Source organism: Heloderma suspectum, chromosome 3 (genome assembly GCF_057233095.1).
Source record: "Heloderma suspectum isolate Gila_16-S chromosome 3, 16-S_ref, whole genome shotgun sequence".
In the NCBI taxonomy this organism is placed as follows: Eukaryota; Metazoa; Chordata; class Lepidosauria; order Squamata; family Helodermatidae; genus Heloderma; species Heloderma suspectum.
This window is the reverse complement of record NC_139460.1, coordinates 29,168,214-29,187,227: the sequence shown is the minus strand read 5'-3', so window position 1 is coordinate 29,187,227 and position 19,014 is coordinate 29,168,214. Positions and strand designations below refer to the sequence as shown.

The 19,014-nt window shown below is 44.1% G+C and overlaps 1 protein-coding gene across 1 annotated transcript in view; it reads left to right on the top strand.

Annotated features, from left to right (window-relative positions):
- GUCY1A2 (guanylate cyclase 1 soluble subunit alpha 2) overlaps window positions 1–17,875 on the top strand; it is a 238,188-nt gene extending 220,313 nt beyond the window's left edge. Inside the window, exon 8 of the mRNA XM_084841630.1 lies at window positions 16,911–17,875. Within this exon, the coding sequence (XP_084697756.1) occupies window positions 16,911–17,118 (208 nt within the window). The 3' untranslated portion in view covers window positions 17,119–17,875. The remainder of the gene's footprint in view (window positions 1–16,910) is intronic.
- The last annotated feature ends 1,139 nt before the right edge of the window (window positions 17,876–19,014 follow it).

Below are 19,014 nucleotides of genomic sequence, written 5' to 3'. Positions count from 1 at the left end.
CTATTTATGATCCTAAAAGATGATGCTGTTAAAGTGCTGCAGTCAATCTGCCAACACATTTGGAACACTCAACAGTGGCCACAAGACTGGAAAAGGTCAGTTTATATTCCAGTTCCAAAGAAGTGCAATGCCAAAGAGTGTTCAAACTACCGTACAATTGCGCTCATTTCACATGCCAGCAAGGTGATGCTCAAAATCCTACAAGCTAGGCTTCAGCAGTATGTGAACCGAGAACTACTGGAAGTACAAGCTGGGTTTTGAAGAGGCAGAGGAACTAGAGATCAAATTGCCAACATTCGCTGGCTCATGGAGAAAGCAAGAGAATTCCAGAAAAGTGTCTATTTCTGCTTCATTGACTACGCTAAAGCCTTTGATTGTGTGGATCGCAACAAACTCTGGCAAATTCTTAAAGAGACGGGACTACCAGACCACCTTACCTGTCTCCTGAGAAACCTGTATGAGGGTCAAGAAGCAACAGTAAGAACCAGACATGGAACAACCGAGTGGTTCAAAATTGGGAAAGGAGTATGACAAGGCTGTATATTGTTGTCCTGGTTATTTAACTTATATGCAGAGTAAATTAAGAGAAACACCGGGTTGGATGAATCACAGGTCGGAATTAAGATTGCTGGGAGAATTATCAACAACCTCAGATATGCAGACGATACCACCCTAATGGCAGAAAGCGAAGAGGATCTAAAGAGCCTCTTGTTGAGGGTGAAAGTGGAGAGTGCAAAAGCTGGTTTGAAACTCATTAAAACAACTAAGATCATGTCATCTGGCCCCATCACTTCCTGGCATATAGAAGGGGAAGAAATGGAAGCAGTGACAGATTTTATTTTCTTGGGCTCCAAGATCACTGCAGACGGTGAGTGTAGCCATGAAATTAAAAGACGCTTGCTCCTTGGGAGGAAAGCTATGGCAAACCTAGACAGCATAGTAAGAAGCAGAAACATCACCTTGCCGACAAAGGTCCGTCTAATCAAAGCTATGGTTTTCCCAGTAGTTTTGTATGGCTGTGAGAGCTGGACTATAAGGAAGGCTGAGCGCCGAAGAATTGATGCCTTTGAACTGTGGTGCTGGTGAAGACTCTTATGAGTCCCCTGGACTGCAAGGAGGTCAAATCAGTCCATCCTAAAGGAAACCAACCCTGAATGCTCATTCGAAGGACAGATACTGAAACTGAAGCTGAAATATTTTGGCCATCTAATGCGAAAAGAAAACTCTCTGGAAAAGACCCTGATGCTGGGAAAGACTGAAGGCAAAAGGAGAAGGGGACAGCAGAGGATGAGATGGCTAGATAGCATCACCGATGCAATGAATATGAACTTGAGCACACTCCGGGAGAGAGCGCAGGACAGGAAGACCTGGCATGCTATGGTCTATGGGGTCACGAAGAGTCAGACATGACTTAACGACTGAACAACAAGAAATTAATAAATCAACTCACATGTTTTCCCAAACTCAGTTCTACGAATGTCTTACAGACATTCTGGTGTGGGTGCATTTGTTCAACTATTGTATCACTCAAGGAATTGAGTAATAGTGGTATTACTCCACTAATTAGTCCAGGGCATTTTTAAAGCTCTACTTTCAAGCTTTTCCTTTATTTTCTGAAGGTCACCCATAATTCGTCTTTTAGAATTATGGTAGATATTGCATAAGCCTGAATGGTTTCCCCAGCCTGCTAGGACTGAACTGCATACTAATCTGAGTTTTCTCCCTCATAGAAACTTTCTATAATTTCTTCCAATTCAGAAAAAAGTATGTAATATTTTAACAGAGAAATGCACATAGAGGAATGTTAAATATCTACAGGTCCATTTTTCCCAAAATAGGAGGAAAACAGGAAGAAATTGGATTTGATTAGAGCTAGAATATTTGATAAACACAGTTCTCGTTTGCTGAGGTTGTGTATCATCTTCTGAAGCTATATGATGTACAAAACACACTGAGGGATTAGAATGGTTTTATGCAGAAACGTACACTTCCATATAATTTTTACAGCTGAAGGAATGGATATTGCTATCATGCTCAAGAAACCTTCCATCTTGCTTGGACTCAGCATAATGCCTAAGATTTTCCAGGTGGCTGTCAGGGACAGCTGATTCCAAAACACCTAATCCCCAGGCAGATACTTGCTTATTTATCCCACACTGCTCTTGTTGATACAGTGTGCATTTCTACACTTGGCACAATGTTTGCATTTGCTGTTTGTACTCTTAAGATGGTCTGTCTGGCCTTTATATGGATAATGTATTGACTGCACTTTACTGTGGTGAGAAATCCTCTACTGTACCAAACCAGCAGTGGAAACTGTGCTTTAAGCTCCTTTACAGTCTAATAAAATATTCTTTTTTATTTCTAGCTTTAGAAATAAAACCCACTTGAAAGACCTTCTTTTAGACCAAAAGGATGTTCTCAGCATCGTGTTGGCAAAATAGGATACTTGTAGAATTTTGAGTTAGAAGTATTGGGTGGGTTTTTTTTTTTCTCTTCCAGCCAAAGGTTGTTTCTGCAGTTTAATTACTGATAAGCTTATTTTATCCTCTCTCCAAAACAGAGTTCGGCCCTTAGCTCAGACATGGCTCCTGAACTTCTGCTTCTAAGGCAAAGATTGGGAAATGAACTATTTAGATCTTGAAGTACAATAGCACCATCTCTTAATGCATCACCTTTTAGGCATAACTTCCCTTTCCTTGCTTACTTAAACACTTTGGCAGAAAAAAAGGGAGGTGTCATATGCTGAGATCTTCAGACTTGGCTAGGTTCCCTTATAACCAGTGTAGAAGAGCCTTGCCTTATTTTTTTAAGGAATCCATTTATTCTTAGTGCTTTTCTCATACTAGCCATTATCTAGCATAGCTTCCCCTAGCCTGATGCCCCCCAGATGTCATCATCATCGTGACCGAGTAAGATTGTCTTCCAAAGACAGAGTCTGTATAGATAACTCTTTAAAAGGATTAGACAGATTCATAGAAGATAGGTCAATCAACACATTAATGTCTAGCAGTGGGTCTGCAGGTGGCTGTAATGGCCAATTCTGGATCTACACAGCCTCCCAAAGTGAGGACATAGGTTTCCAGGTGGAAGGCGGTCACGGTGAGTGTTTGCTTGACATGCCTTCTGCTGAGCTCGTTTCTCCCTTTCGCTCTGTGCTCATGCTCCTTCAAAGTCCATAGCGCCTTTAATATAGGCTGACCTCCGGTTGGAATGCTCATGAGTTAGAGCTTCCCAGTTCTCAATGCTTATGTTACATTTTTTTAGATTAGCTTTAAGAACATCTTTAAATCTCTTTTGCCAATATTCCGTTTTCCATTCATAAGTTGGGAATATCGCTTTGGAAGACGATAATCAGGCATTCAAACAACATGGCCGATCCAGTGAAGTTGATGTTGGAGAATCATTGTTTCAATGCTGGTGGTCTTTGCTTCTTCCAGTACGCTCACATTAGTCCATCTGTCTTCCCAAGTAATTTGCAGAATTTTTCAGAGGCAGCATTGGTGGAATTTTTTGAGAAGTTGGGAGTGGCGTTTATAGATGGTCCATGTTTCACAGGCGTACAGTAAGGCTGGTAGTACAATGGCTTTGTAAACAAGCATTTTGGTCTCCCTGTGAATGTCCTGATCCTCGAACACTCTATGCTTCATTCAGGAGAATGCTACAGTCGCAAAGCTCAGGCTGAATTTCATCGTCGATGTCGGTTTTTGTGGAGAGATGGCTGCCAAGATAAGAAAAGTGATCGACATTTCCCAGCATCACACTGTTAAGCTGGATTGATGGCGCTACAGAGGGATTGGTTTGTGCTTGCTGGTAAAGCACTTTGGTTTTTTTGATGTTAAGCTAGAGGCTGAGCTTTTCATATGCTTCTGTGAAGATGTTTAGGATAGTTTGGAGATTTTCCTCTGAATATGCACAGATTATGTTATCATCAGCATATTGAAGTTCTATGACAGAGGATGTAATTACCTTACTTTTTGCTTTCAGCCTACTGAGATTAAAAAGTTTTCCATCTGTTTGATATATGATTTCTACACCAGTGGGAAGTTCCCTTCAACAAGGTGTAGAATCATAGTGATGAAGATAGCGAATAAGGTTGGAGTAATGACGCATCCCTGTTTAACGCCTGATCCCACTTTGAATGGATCACTTTGAGAGCCATTGTTATCCAAGATGGTTGCCATCATGTCATCATGGAGGAGCCGCAAGATGTTCACAAATTTATTGGGGCATCTGGTTTTCAGAAGGATGGTCCAGAGAGCAGTACGATTTACAGTGTCGAAGGCCTTAGTCAGATCAATAAACGCCATGTACAGGGGCTGGATTTGCTCCCTGCATTTTTCTTGGAGCTGTCGTGCAGTGAAGATCATATCCACTGTCCCCCTGGAAGGGCAGAAGCCATTTTGGGATTCAGGGAGGATGTCTTCTGAGATAGGTAGAAGGCGGTTTGCGAGGATCCTTGCCAGGATTTTGCCTGCCATAGCTAGAAGGGAGATGCCTCAATAGTTTCCAAAATCTGTTCTATCACCCTTTTTAAAGACAGTGATAATTATGACATCCCTGAAGTCTGCTGGTCTCCTCCCTCATTCAGATTTTTTCGATGAGCTTGTGAAGCTGTTGTGTAACTTCAGGCCCACCTTCTTTAAAGACTTCAACAGGGATCCCATTGGGTCCACTAACTTTATTATTTTTCATTTGGTTAATGGCTTTACTGACTTCCTCCAAACTAGGGGATACTGCGAGCTCATCTCTGGTTTGTTTCTGTGGGATTTGCAAGAAAACCTCATCAGCCACAATAGAGTTACGGTTAAGGAGGTTGTGGTAATGCTCTTTCCAACGCAGTGCAATAGACTCTTTGTCCTTTAGAAGTTCGGCACCATCTATTGAGCGTAAGGGGTTTGTACCATGGTTTGTTGGTCCGTAGATGGCCTTTGTGGCATTAAAAAAGCCCCCTGCGTCATGAGCATGTGCAAAATGCTGGATTTCTTGAGCTTTCTTTATCCACCAGGTGTTCTTAAGTTCTCTAGTTATTCTCTGGACCTCAGCCTTTGCAATGGCGTAGATTTTTTTCTTAGCAGCACAGTTGATGTCTTTTTGCCATATTTGGAAGGCTTTTCTTATCAATAATATGTTCGGTCTCCTTATCATTCTCATCAAACCAGTCCTGATGTTTCTTAGTTTGGTATCTGATAGTTTGTTCACAGGCTGCAATAATGGAAGTCTTCAGTTTATTCTAGTGTTCCTCGACATTTTCAGGGGTTTCCATAGGTAGATGTTCCTTGAGGGTTGTTTGAAAGCAGGCTCGGTTAATAGGGTCTTGAAGGGCTTGGGTGTTCATTTTACACCTTGGTTTTCTTCCTTGGACCCTACATTGAGGGACAGTCTTAATGGCCATCGTGGAACGAATTAATCGGTGGTCTGTCCAGCAGTCATCAGCACTCATCATGGCTCTAGTGAGGAGTACATTGCAGCGATCACTGGCACGGACAATTACATAATCTAGAAGATGCCAGTGCTTTGACCGAGGGTGCTTCCATGATATTTTAAATTTATTTTTCTGATGAAAAAGTGTGTTGGTAATGACAAGATTATGCTCTGCACATTTAGTCAGAAGGAGAATTCCATTCTGGTTGCTATTGCTGACTCCTTCTTTCCCAATGGTCCCTGGCCACAAATCAAAATCACACCCAACTCTTGCATTGAAATCGCCCGGGAGGATGATTTTATCCTCCTTAGGTATCTCTGATAAGATGGTGTCCAATTGGGAGTAAAAAAATTATTTGATGTCTTCATCAGCATCTAATGTTGGTGCATAGGCACTTAGAATAGTTGCCTGCTGGCTTTTGGCGAGTTTTATTTGGAGGGTTGAGAGTTGTTTGTTAATGCCAGTAGGGACTTCTGACAAGAGCTTCATGAGATCATTTTTAATAGCAAAGCCTACTCCATGTATTCGTCGTTCTTGTTCAGGCAGTCCTTTCCAGAAGAAGGTGTAACCTCCTTTTTCTTCCTTCAGTTGTCCCTCTCCTGCCCTTCGAGTTCTTGGAGTGCTGCTATGTCAATGTTAAAACATCTCAGGTCCCTTGCAATGCTGGCAGTCCTGCGTTCAGGGTGTTCACTATCTGTATTGTCCAGCAGTGTCTGTATATTCCATGTTCCAAAGTTCATTTGTCTTTTGCGACCGCTAAATGGTGACTCTACTGGACGCAGTAATCCAGTCAGGGAGAAGATGAGGCAGACTATGTTTAGGGCACCTTTTCTAGCCCCCTCCCCATACGAGGTGAGCGAGTGGATCCTGAATAGGACTGCTCAGTCGTGGATACAGCTGCCAAACTACTCAACTGCCTCAGTCCTTGAGTCAGGACAACTAAATCTGTATCCATCGCTCATGTGCTAGGGGCTTCCCTAGGGGCTTCCGGATTTCACAGTCCTGCCTCCATTGCCATTCGCCAATCGCCATGGGACTTTTGGTTGTTTGGGTTTAGATTGGAAGACGCCTGTGTGTGAATTTGTTTTATGTGTGGAGAGCAGCGCACAATGATCAATGCAGTCTTCACAGAAAAGGCTCCAATCCAATGGCATGAATATCATTACAATTGGTGGTCCTTTATCTGCTGCAGCCTTCATCCACCTTCTCAGCCGTTGTAACTAGGGATGGACGAAAGTCCCTTACCTGGTCCCGCAGGTTTTTTTGGGGGGGGGAGGCGCTCCGGTTCCCCCCCCGAAATTCTTGGCGGGTGGGGAGGCGCCCCATCCCTCCCCGCCGAAATTCTGGCCGGGGGGGAGCGCCCCGTCTCTCCGGCCGCGAAACAAAAAAGTAAAGTGTAAAAAAAAAACGTGATAGGCTACGTAAAGATTTACGTAGCCTATCACGGCTAGATTTTCAAAGTCAGCCGTGATAGGCTACGTAAATCTTTACGTAGCCTATCACGGCTGACTTTGGGGAAAAAAAAAAGTGTGTACACAAATGGTGGCGCCCATGGGCGCCGCCATTTGCATTCTTTATTTGGGCACGGGTAGTCTACGTAAAGATTTACGTAGACTACGGCGAAAATAAGGGCAATTTGCGTTTAGGGATGTACAAAAGTCACTTACCTGGTCTTGCAGCTTGCTTCGTGGTGGGGGGGAGGCGCTTTGCTTCTCCCCCCGAAGTTCAAGCCGGGGGGGGAGGCTTCCCGCCTCGCCCGGCCGAAATTCAGGCCAGGGAGAAGCGCCCCGTCTCCCCGGCCGCGAACCTCAAAAGAAAAGTAAAAAAAAAAAAAAAAAGCCCCATGATAGGCTACGTAATGATTTACGTAGCCTATCACGGCTAGATCTGCAAAGTCAGCCGTGATAGGCTTCGTTAATCGTCATGTAGCCTATCACGGGTGACTTAAAAAAAAAAAGTGCATACGCAAATGGCGGCTCCCATAGGGAGCCGCCATTTGCGTTCCTTATTTGGTCCCTGTAGTCTACGTAAAGATTTACGTAGACTATGGCAAAAATAAGGGCAACGCTATTTGCGTTGCCCTTATTTTCGCCGTAGTCTACGTAAATCTTTACGTAGACTACAGGGACCAAATAAGGAATGCGAATGGCGGCTCCCTATGGGGGCCGCCATTAGCGTACATGCTTTTTTTTTTTTTTTAAGTCACCTGTGATAGGCTACATGATGATTAACGTAGCCTATCACGGCTGACTTTGCAAATCTAGCCGTGATAGGCTACGTTAATCGTTACGTAGCCTATCACAGGGGTGTTGTTGTTTTTTTACTTTTCTTGTAATGGCAGCGGCGGCAGCTGGTCAAAAGACCGGCTGCCGTCCCCGCCCCTGACTAAGACCTGCTGAACCGCCGCTGGGACCCGCCGCCGGGACTCGCTGCCGGGAGCGACATTCGTGAAAGGTAAGTCCCACCCCGGGGGGGGGGGAGCGGGGAGAATTTCTCCCTATTTGCATCCCTGCAGTCAGCCGTGATAGGCTACGTAAATGTTTACGTAGCCTATCACGGCTGATTTAAAAGAAAAAAGCAACAACGCATGTATGCAAATGGCGGCGCCCATGGGTGCCGCCATTTGTGTACGCACATGTTTTTTTTTTCTTTTAAATCAGCCGTGATAGGCTACATAAACATTTACGTAGCCTATCACGGTGTTTTTTAAAAAATCTAGCCGTGATAGGCTACGTAAATCTTTACGTAGCCTATCACGTGTTTTTTTGTTTTAACTGGAAATGGCGGCGGCGGCTGGTCAGAAGACCAGCCACCGCCGCCGAACCACCGCCGGAGCCGCCGCCGCCAGGAAGATCCGCCCACGGTAAGTCCCGTCCCGGGGGGGGCAGGGGGGCAGACCGTTCCACCACCGATTTCGAGGGGCCGAATGCGCTGGCATTCGGCCTCCCCAAGATTCGTGGCGAAATTCTCTGACATCCCTATTCAAAACAGCAAAATGAATTGAGTTTACTCAGCTATAGCAAAGAGAAAATAATTTTCAGATGTCAGTGAACAAGCTGTGCTGATTGAACTGCAACCTCCATGATTAGAAATTTGCTTCGCTGCTACCTACGTTTTGCTATCCACCCTCTTTGCTTCATTTCAATCACTTTCTGTTGATTGCTGTAACCTCCATAGGTGATTCACAAAAGGTGGGTTGGGGACAATCATAGTTCAAAAGAGGCTTGGCGCATGGTCATACAGCTGATAGCAATGGTTTTTGGAGAGAAGGAGGCTAAGGGCGCAATCCTATGCATGTTTAGACAGAAGAAAGTCCTACAACTCCCAACATTCCCCAGCCAGCAGCTGGCCAAGGAATGCTGGGAATTGTAGGACTTTCTTCTGTCTAAACTTAGAATCATAGAATAGTAGGGTTGGAAGGGGCCTACAAGACCATCGAGTCCAACCCCCTGCTCAGTGCATATGATTGCACCCTAAAGGGAGGACAGAGGCACAGCAGGAAGGAAGACAATTTGTTCTGGATAGAGGGCCATGGATGGGGTTGCACTCCCTCTGAAAGACCAAGTTTGCAGCTTTTGGATACTCCTGGGCTCGGTGCTATCTGTGGAAGCAACAAGTGGCAGAGGTGACTAGGAGTACGTTATATCACCGGGGGGCCCTAATCTTTTTTGAGCATATTTGGAATTTTGAGAGTGTTATGGGCATTCTCACAAAATGGCTGCTATGGGGTGGGCCCTTGCCCATTCATAAAATGGCAGCCATGGTGGGCACAGCTGGTCACCAAACACTAATTTCCCAGAAGGCAAATGGGCGAGACTAAAAGAAAAGGAACTTGCCCAAAAATGTAGGTCCAAGACAGAGGTGGGGTCTGAGCTCTAAAACACAAAAACATAGTTTTGAATCCAAATAAAGATGGTGCTGGAAGGCTGCTCATCACTTTGCAGAATGCCAGCCTCCCAGTTAAAAATACTAATTAAGAAATCTTAAGAAACAGAATAAAAACCAAGAGGGGCAGGGCACTTGGCAGGTACCAAGAGTGGTGTCTGTGGGCACATTAGCACCGTGGACACCACATTGGAGACCCCAGACTTAGGTGATTCATCAGCTGTGGCCCTATCTGGATGGAGCAGATCTTTCCTTCAATTACTTAGACTCACTGTTGCTCTTTAAGTGGGGCTAAGAATGTTTTTATTTTTAATTGAGAGGGTATTTTATTTTTGTATTTGTCCTTAATGGCCCTGTTTTTAGATCTTGTCTGGCTGAAATAGAATGAAAGGCAATGGTCTGCTTTTTCTTGTTTTTCAGCACATCATTGCTGCGTTGTTATTCTTTCTAAAATTATTATATGTTTTAAATTGATTTTATTATATGTTGTATGCTGCCTTCAGAAAATATTGCACTTTGAAAGGCACCTAATATATTTAATAAATAAATTAAAAAAATGAAATTAAGAGATTTCACTTCTGGGTCAGAGAATGAGGTTTAGATAGAAGGAGAAGGTGAACTAAAAGCTCTCTAAATTTGGGACTCAATGTCTTTTGAAAGCACTGATTGAGATAATTAAATGCTTTTGTTAAGGAGGCCATCTTCATCATTTACTGAAGCAATAATGCAAAACAATAACATCAAGATACATTAAAGATAATAATCCAAGAAGAAAAACCAATGGGTTGGATCCAGATATCCATCTGCAGAATAGGTTGGGTGGAAGCTGGTTTTCTTACCTGTCTTTTTCCTGCCAACCTCCAGAGCTCCCCCAAAATGTTTCCTTGAGGATCAAGGGGCCCTGCTCAGTGGAGTAGGCTGTGCCATGAGAGGAAGAGGGAGATCATGGATAATTGGGCAGAGGAACTTTTGGTTCCACTCACAATCTCACCCTTGAGCTTCCCCCTCAGCCCCTTGTACCACAGCCTACTCTACTCCGCAAGAACTAAGGTGGCCACTTGTGAATCGCCCCCCAAAAGAGGACATGCATCACAAATGAAGAGGTCACTGGTTTACACAAACTGTTCATATGCTAATTTGCTAATACAAATTTAGAAATGGTTATTATAATTTAAATAGAAAAACAGTACATCTCACCATAGTGTGCAAGACTGTGACCAGGTGATCTTTGTGCCTTGCTCAGTGCTGCTTGAAGGGCAACTTCGAGGCCCAGATCTTCCTTCTGATGGTTCTTTATCCTTAAACTGGATTTGGACTGGACAGCCCTTCAAATAGGGGATGCCTTCAAATCAGAGGACAGTCCTCTGGCAGCACTTCAAATAGAGGACTATCTTCTGTTAAAGAGTACACATGGACACCCTAGCAGGGACTCTGACCTTCAAGGGAGGGTTTGGGGATGGGGGCTCTGGTGGCTAGTGGGGACAGGAGGGGCAAGAAATTCAGCTTCTCTCCATCCCCTTCCATTGGCAGATATGTGGATCCAGTGCATAGATTTTAATTTTTTTAATTGTCATCATTGCACTTAAAAATAAATAAAAATAAATAATTTTTGTTTTATATTCTTGCTTTTTTAAAAATATGTTTTGAGCTGCCTTGAGCATTTTTTTTAATAGAAAGGCAGGATATAGATGTTTTGAATAAATAAATATCAAATCAAGCCAGAATACCTATTTCTACATCAGTCATAGCAATTAAGTTTCTAGTTTAATTAAAAGACCGCTGTTTACCATCGAAAACAAAACATTTCTAACAAAAATCCTAAAGCACCATTATTCATTGTCCACAAGGTGACAGCTATCTAATAGCAGTTTATATGTAAATGAAGAGATAAATAATTAAAATTCAAGACCCAGAGGGATCACCATCTGTCTTATCTATTGTTTCAACTTTTATCAACTCATCCAAAACACTTACCTCTGTCAGGGAACAAACTCCATAGTTAAGAGAAAATATGGCACATTGGTCCTGTAGCACATCATAATAGTATTCTATGAAACATATGGCTTGTTTTCTCACGTATTCTTAAAAATGGTTCTAGACAAGCAGTTTATTAATACAATGAAACAAAAGTTCAATGCAAAAAACAATTCCGGGTCTTTTGTTGTTTTGCTAATCAGATGACTCAAGATCCCTAACAATGCAGAGCGGGCAGAAGGTACATCCCCAGATATCTGGGGCTTCAACTTCCAGAAGCCCCTGCCAGGATGGGTAGTAGTCAGGAATGCCGGGAGGTGCAGTGCATCCTGGAAAGCTTGGCCTTGCATTCTGCTTTTACCTCATCTATCCTGTCTCTTTTACCTCAATCCATCTGGTTCAGCCTTCCATTTGTTCTTCTTCTACAGCTAAGTATTTGATCCTTTGAGTTTACTAGCTGTTGGCTGTTAAAGAGTCCTATGCAGGCATTCACATGCTCGTGTGTAGGGCAAAAGTAGGGAGGGGAATGTGGGTATGCAGAGGTAAACCTCACCCCAATGTCCCCGCACACCTGTGTATCAGTTAGACCTTTGCGTGTTGAGTGTGAAGGTTTGAAAAGGGTCTGTAAACACATTCAGCTAAACGCGCTTCTATAACTTCCACGATTGTGCCTTATCAGGGTTTCCGATCACAGGAGCTCTTTATGCCTTTTCAGCTGAACACATTTACAGTGCCCTTTTCAGACCTTTATGCTGAACACAGAGGGTAGTATCCATCCAGTGGTAGTCCTACACAGATTAGACCCATTGAAGTGAATGGGCCTAATCTAAGTACCATTGGATACTGCCCAGAGCTCCCACGATTGGAAACCCTGCTAAGGCACTACGCACAAGCCGTCGTACAACTGCACAGCCAGCAACTAGTAAGCTCAGAGGATCAAATACTTAGCTGCAGAAGAAGAACAAATGGAAGGTTGAATCAGATTGTCTGAGGGAAAAGATGGGATAGATGAAGTAAAAGGGCAATGCAAGACCAAGCCTTCCAGGATGCAGCTCAGAATGGTGGCCCACAAGGCCAGAGGAAGGAAGGCTTTCATTCTTCTGAGGAAAATTGGCCTGAGTAGGAATATAAATTCTACCTAGGAACAACCTACCAAAGCATGGTAAATGATCAATTGCAGACAGATCTAAAGAAGAAAAATTAAAGCAGTTCTAAATGCAAAGGCTAGGGGACAATATAACAAGTAACATAACGCCCAGTTGAGTGCAGAACACACACACAAAACACATTATTTTGCAATTCCAGACAGGCAGAAAAAATTAGGGATGTATTGCCACCACAGCTGGTGAACTATGTTTGGCATGGTGGGTCGTATTCTGCAAACTTCTTATAGAGGAACATTGTTTGGCCATAGATGTGAAGATCTCAACATTTCAGAAAACTGGAAGCTCATAAAATAGAAGTGATACTTATTTCTTATTTCCTTATAGCTTTTCCATGGGGTATTTCTCCAGGGCTTTCAGTTGATAGAAGACCTCATTGGGTTCTGCCATGTTGTGTATTTAGGTTTGAGATAACAGTAATACACATGAATGGACATGTGAATGGACACCAGGCCCTTCCTAAGGTTCACCACCACCCTCCTCTTCATCCATAAGGATGCGTGGGGACCGCTTTTCTATATAAGCCAGCTCATCTCAAATGACATAAAACGGGTATGGAGAATTTAACCATGTCACCTTTGGTCAGTAGATTTGCATTTCCTATCATCACATCCTCCTCCATTTACAGCAGCCCATATTTATATTTCAGCAACATTGAACTGGATGTTCTCCAGCATAAATAAGGGAATATTCTGACATATTTCTCCAAGTGGTAAAATGTTTTATCTGTCTTTTCTTTCTACAGAGCCAGCTGGAAGCCTGACAGTAACCAGAGTATTAAAATGCATGTCCTGACCACAAATATGCCTAGGCTAATGCCCTTCAGAGAGCCATGGTTTTCTTGTCACTAGGCCAGACTCGCACACTTATGTATGCTGAGTAGTATTTTCTTCTGCAACTAGGGCTTCTGGCATCAGCAAGAGTCACATTTGAAACAGATATATTTGCCACTTTGCGGCATTCTGACACCCCCTAGCACAGCCTTCCCCAAACTGGTTCTCTCCAGATGTCTTTGACTACAACTCCTAGCATCCCCCCCAGCTAGCCGTGCTGCTGTAGTCCAACACATATAGAAGGTACCAGCTTGGGGAAGGCTGCTTTGGCATGACAAAAAACAACAACCACCTAGGGCAGGGCTATCTGACAGGACAAGGCTTGATTCTCAGTGGCTGTGGTTGGGAATTAGTTTTAGGTCCCACCCCAATGATATCCCCAAAGGCACTTTTTTATTTTCTGCTACTTAGGTCAATGATTGACATTTGCTTCTGTATGTTGGAGGCGGGGCGGGGGGCGGGAGAGATAAAGGAATGATAAAGGCCATTTGTATGTGAGGCATTTATTGTGCGCTCATGATTGGCCACTCACAGAACTTTGCGGGTCCATTACATGACGTTGTCAGCATCCAGGGCCCCTCCCATGCAATCCCCGGCATAAAATGTCACAATTTAAACCTCTTTTAATGGGGTTTGAATAAACCACACAATGTACTGCTATTTTTCAGCCATTCGATGGCACTGTTTTTCATTCAGTGATATGGGGGCTGCTGAGGAAGGACGTTTGGTTGCGTTCACCATATAAAGGGCCAAATGTCAATGCGCCACTGAAAAAGAAGTAAAATGCTCCATGGGGCTCCCAGTTTTTTCTTTAATGTAGAGGAGCTGAAAGGTCAACTTGTGGTGGAGACAAAACTCATTTTCTGTGCCTGACATTAGTATCACTAGGATCATGTAGGCCAGGGGTAGATGACCTTTTTGGACTCGTGGGCACATTTGACAAGTTGAAAAACTGTCCTGGGCACCGCCACAAAATGGCTGTCATGGGCGGTATGGCTAGTCACAAAGGACAAGTAACCTGCCCAAATGATCGAGTACAAGGCACAGGTGGGGCCTAAGCCCCAATACACTAAACAAGTGTTGCTCCCGGCTGGCTCTCCCAGCCTCTGTTGGCTTCCCCAACCCTGCAGCTGGCTTAGCACTGCCCTTCTTAGCCCCTCACCCCTGCCCCTGGTTACTTGACAAAAGTGACAGGAGTCCCTTTTTCTTTTTCTCCTTCTTTTTCTTGGTGGCTGGACATGCTGCACAGGAAAGCATAAGCCTGCAGCCACACTCCCACCTTCATTTCCCCCATTTTCTGTAGCTACCCTCTACTGTTCTATGAAGGGGTTGGACTCGATAGTCTTATAGGCCCCTTCCAAACCTACTGTTCTATGATTCTGTGATAAGCATGTCTCTGAGCCCCATGTGTGGACCAGAGCCACTAATAGGAAATGAAAATGGCACAAGCTGGAGGCCCTCACTTTGCTTTGAAGCAATCCCAAGTGCCATTAAGAAAATTTGTTAATTCAAACAAAAGTGGGAGTGGTCAGGCACCTTGGCTAGTGTCAAGAAAGGTGTCTGAAGGCACAGTGGTGCTCACAGGCACCATGTTGTCTACCTATGTCCAAGAAACAGACTACAAGGTGGGTCTGTACAGATGAAGGGGCAGGGCTATGCAGATAGTAGCAAAACCATTTCTCAGGAACGGGGGTCACAGAGGTCACCGGGCACACAAGGAGCACGTTTACCCCACTGTTGTCCCTGAATGTGTCCTTTAACTTTCTCCCATGCTGTTGTTCCTGTGAGGAAGGCAAAACACTGTGTTTGGGGACCCTGAGGCAAAACCTGCCATCCAGCCCTGACTCTGGCTGGCCTGGCCTATATTAAAAAGGGACTTGGAGGGACATCCAGTGAATCTCAAGCTCTTCCTCCAAATGCACCTCACTCATCATAACAATGGGCATTTTGATGGCAATACTACAATATCGGAGGCACAGTTACAGACTTTGAGAACAATCCTAAGTGACATGGAATCACATGAGTTCTGATTTCTGTGAATCCGACCCACAGATTTTGCGGTGGACCGGCTTTTTCCAAGTCGTTTTTACTTTCCAAATTTAGTCCTAGAAAAATACGTAAAATGTTTTACGTAAAAACACCAGCCAAAAATGCACATTTCCCCCACAGGCTCAAGCATTAAAATGTGCATGGGGGGAGGGATGTGCGCAGTTTTGCAAATGCGAATTTGTGCAAATTCGGGAAATTGGAAAAAATCTAATTCTGCCAATAAGCTGGGAGAGCCAGCCGGGAGCAACGCTTGTTTAGTGTATTGGGGCTTAGGCCCCACCTGTGCCTTGTACTTGATCGTTTGGGCAGGTTACTTGTCCTTTGTGACTAGCCATACCGCCCATGACAGCCATTTTGTGGTGGTGCCCAAGACAGCTTTTCAATTTGTCAAATGTGCCCACGAGTCCAAAAAGGTCATCTACCCCTGGCCTACATGATCCCAGTGATACTTAATGTCAGGCACAGAAAGATGATGGAACAAAAGGCACCTGGCAATCCACAAAATGCTGATGGAACAGATTTTATAAAATCCATACATCCCTAGGGGTGGACAAAGTAGCCAATCATCTGCCACTTCCAAAGCCCTGCCAGAAGAGGGGCGCTTTATTGAGCCTTTTAGCCCAGCAGATCTCAGGGGGGGTGTACATCCCCCCCATTGAAGGCTGGCTTAGCTGAGTAGCCAGATCTTGGGGCGTCGTGGTGATGCAGAGGCGCTTTGGATCCAGAATTGCACCTGCTTTGGCACCTACTGTGAGTGGGAACTGTTCACAGGTGTAACTGGGTCTTCTGGGCAGATGTCCCTGACACCCTCCCAGCAGAGCTCCTCTCTGACAGTGGATGGGCTTGTCTGCCCTATCCTAACCCCCACCAGTGAGCAGATCTGGGAGTTAGGATTGGTCTGTCTCAGTAAATAGATTTATCTACAGCAGCCTTCCCCAACCTGGTGCCCTGCAACTGCATTGGACTACAACTCCCATAATGCTCCAGCCAGCTGAGCTCAGCATGTCAAGCACAAGGTTTGCATGCTGAAGGTGCAGGTTTGAGTCCTTGGCATCTCCTCCTCAAAAGGGTTCTTGGCTTGGAGGGCAACAAAAAATATCTCAAAGTGAGATGATGGAGAGCTACAACCAGACTGAGCAAATGGTAGCAGACTAGATCAGCCCTCCTTATCCTGGTACCCTCTAGATGATTTGGAGTACAACTCTCATAACCCCAACCATTGGCCATGCTGGCTGAGGCTGATGGGATTTGTACTCCAAAGGCATCTGCAAGTCACCAAGTTGGGAAAGACTGGTCTAGGCATTGCAGTGAAGGCTGCTTAATACGTTGTTTTTTTCTCTTTCTTTGCATCTAAAAAACAGTTTTTATTTTCTGCATCTAAAACAAATGGGGGGGAGTATATGACAAATGGTGTAATGACTTGCCCAACTTATCATTGCCAATTATTGTTAAGACCTAGCTAATCTACTTGAACTTCAGAAGGCTGGTCGGCATTGCAGTTTGGAAACCATAGGTCTGTGTTGACCCCGCCCCCTCTCTCACTCTCTCACTCTCTCTCTGTCTCCCCACCCCCACCCCCAGGCTTCTCAAAAAGGAAGAGAATTTTATCTTCATTCCTCGATCCCGTGAAGAGCTTCCAGACAACTTTCCAAAGGAAATCCCGGGGATTTGTTATTTCCTGGAGGTCAGAACTGGTCAGAAGCAGCCAAAGTCCTCCGTCACCTCTGCCAGAGTGAGAAAGATTTCCTACAACATTGGCACCATGTTCCTGCGGGAAACAAGCCTATGAGGCCCACTGCAGATCAAAAACTCATCAAAAAAGCACAAGCCCAGAACTGGGTCATGACAGGAGAGAGGAGTTTCTTTCTGTTTCACTGCATTGTTCCAAGCAAGCAGTAAAAGCTCCGTGAAATGTCAGGCAATAATTCTTTTTAAAGGTGGGTGACTGCTGTCAGTAAACAAACTGGAAAGTGGCAAGGGAGGGAGCAGGGATTTTTTTTTAAACAATCTAATTAAACAAAATACTTCTCTGGTGCCAGAGCTTCTGTTGGTCATCAGTGTCAAAGTGGTGGTAAAAAACATGGAATCCAAATTGAGTTGCTGTTGATGGGGGGCATGTTCGACTATGCTAGGCATGTGCAACGTGTGGTTTTCCAAATGATACTGGTCTCCAACCCCAACCAGAATGAACTAGGGCTGATTGGAGTTGTAGTCCAAAAACATCTGGAGGGGCACATGTTGCACAGCAGTGCACTACGCACTGGGTCTCCTGTACAAGGTCCACTGAAATGAATAGAGTGTTTGATGGATTGCTTTGTTCTGTTCAGAAATGGGTGGGTGGTTCTTCTTTTGAAGGCATAGTATCTCTGCTACTGCTTTAAACATCCTCCATTCATGTCAACAGAATTGGGGTCGGTCCCATTCACATGCACCTTTGTGAACCGCCTAGAGAGTAGTTTGTGAATCGCCCAGACAACTTTGGCTATTGGGCAGTATAGAAATGAAATAAATTTTTAAAAAATAAAATAAATGCACCTGTAAAATGCATGTAAAAGTCTCAGCAGCCGTACTTGGTGGATCACGCTCTAGATTTGCACCAGCTAAGCAGACAATTCATATTATGATGCATTCCTGCATTTAAAAGTGTTAAGGGTAAGGATGCCTCTGGGTTGTTGTTTAAAAAACAACAATACTTCATACAAATACTGTAGAAATCATTTATAATCTTCCTGGCAGGAGGAATTGTAAGTCAGTATATAATATCAAACGGATTTTACCTATTTTGTATACATTTCATTTTCTGGACAATATTCCATGTGCTGTAACAAATGTGAGGTTAGCCCACTACTGTATATTTGATGTCATCTGACTCTCAAAGATGATGATGATGACTGAAATGATATGAGATGCCATTTTGTTGGGGGTTTGCAAGAACTACATTTTGGGTTTTTTGGGTTTTTTTCTGATGTTTATGTCTTGCATATCTTAAACCGATGTTCGATATTTGTCGCACTAGCAGTATACGTCCTGGGATCAGAACAATGCAAGCAGAGCAGTAATGGTATGTTGCAGGATGTGGAATGTCCCAAGGCGCTGGAGTTTATGTTTGACCTGAATTCTCAGTTAATCTTGGTAGAGCTCTAGCCATCTTACCTGTTCATGAGCTGTATCAAGAGCCTTTTTAGATATGCTTGCAAAGTAACAGCCCTTTGTAGATAAGGAAACACACCTAAAAGTAGGTGGTTCAACTTCATGGCCTCATTGTGGTCTGAACTTCTCCCATGCTGTCCTGTGTGTAAGATTACCCATTTGTACTGTCCATCAGTCTATCCAGTATTTCAGTATTCACGGTTACTAACATGAATTAGAATCTCCAGTTATGAGTGTTGTTAGATTTAGAGAGGGCTTAGAAGAAAGGGTGAAAAGTAATAAATGTATTGGGCAGTATCCTACTGTGCTTGTGCACCAGCGGGTGCAACCGCTTGTGCAACAAGGAATCATTGGTTCTAAAAGCAACCCAGAATGAGCAGAAACATTTGTTTCCAGAATGGAGCAGGTCAGCGGAGCTTGCAGAAGGGAGTTCTGCTGACCTGTCCCAATCCATAAATGAGTGTTTCTGCTAGTTTCCACGGTTACTTTTAGAACTGATAATTCCCTGTTACACTAGCAGTAGCTCCCACCTGCA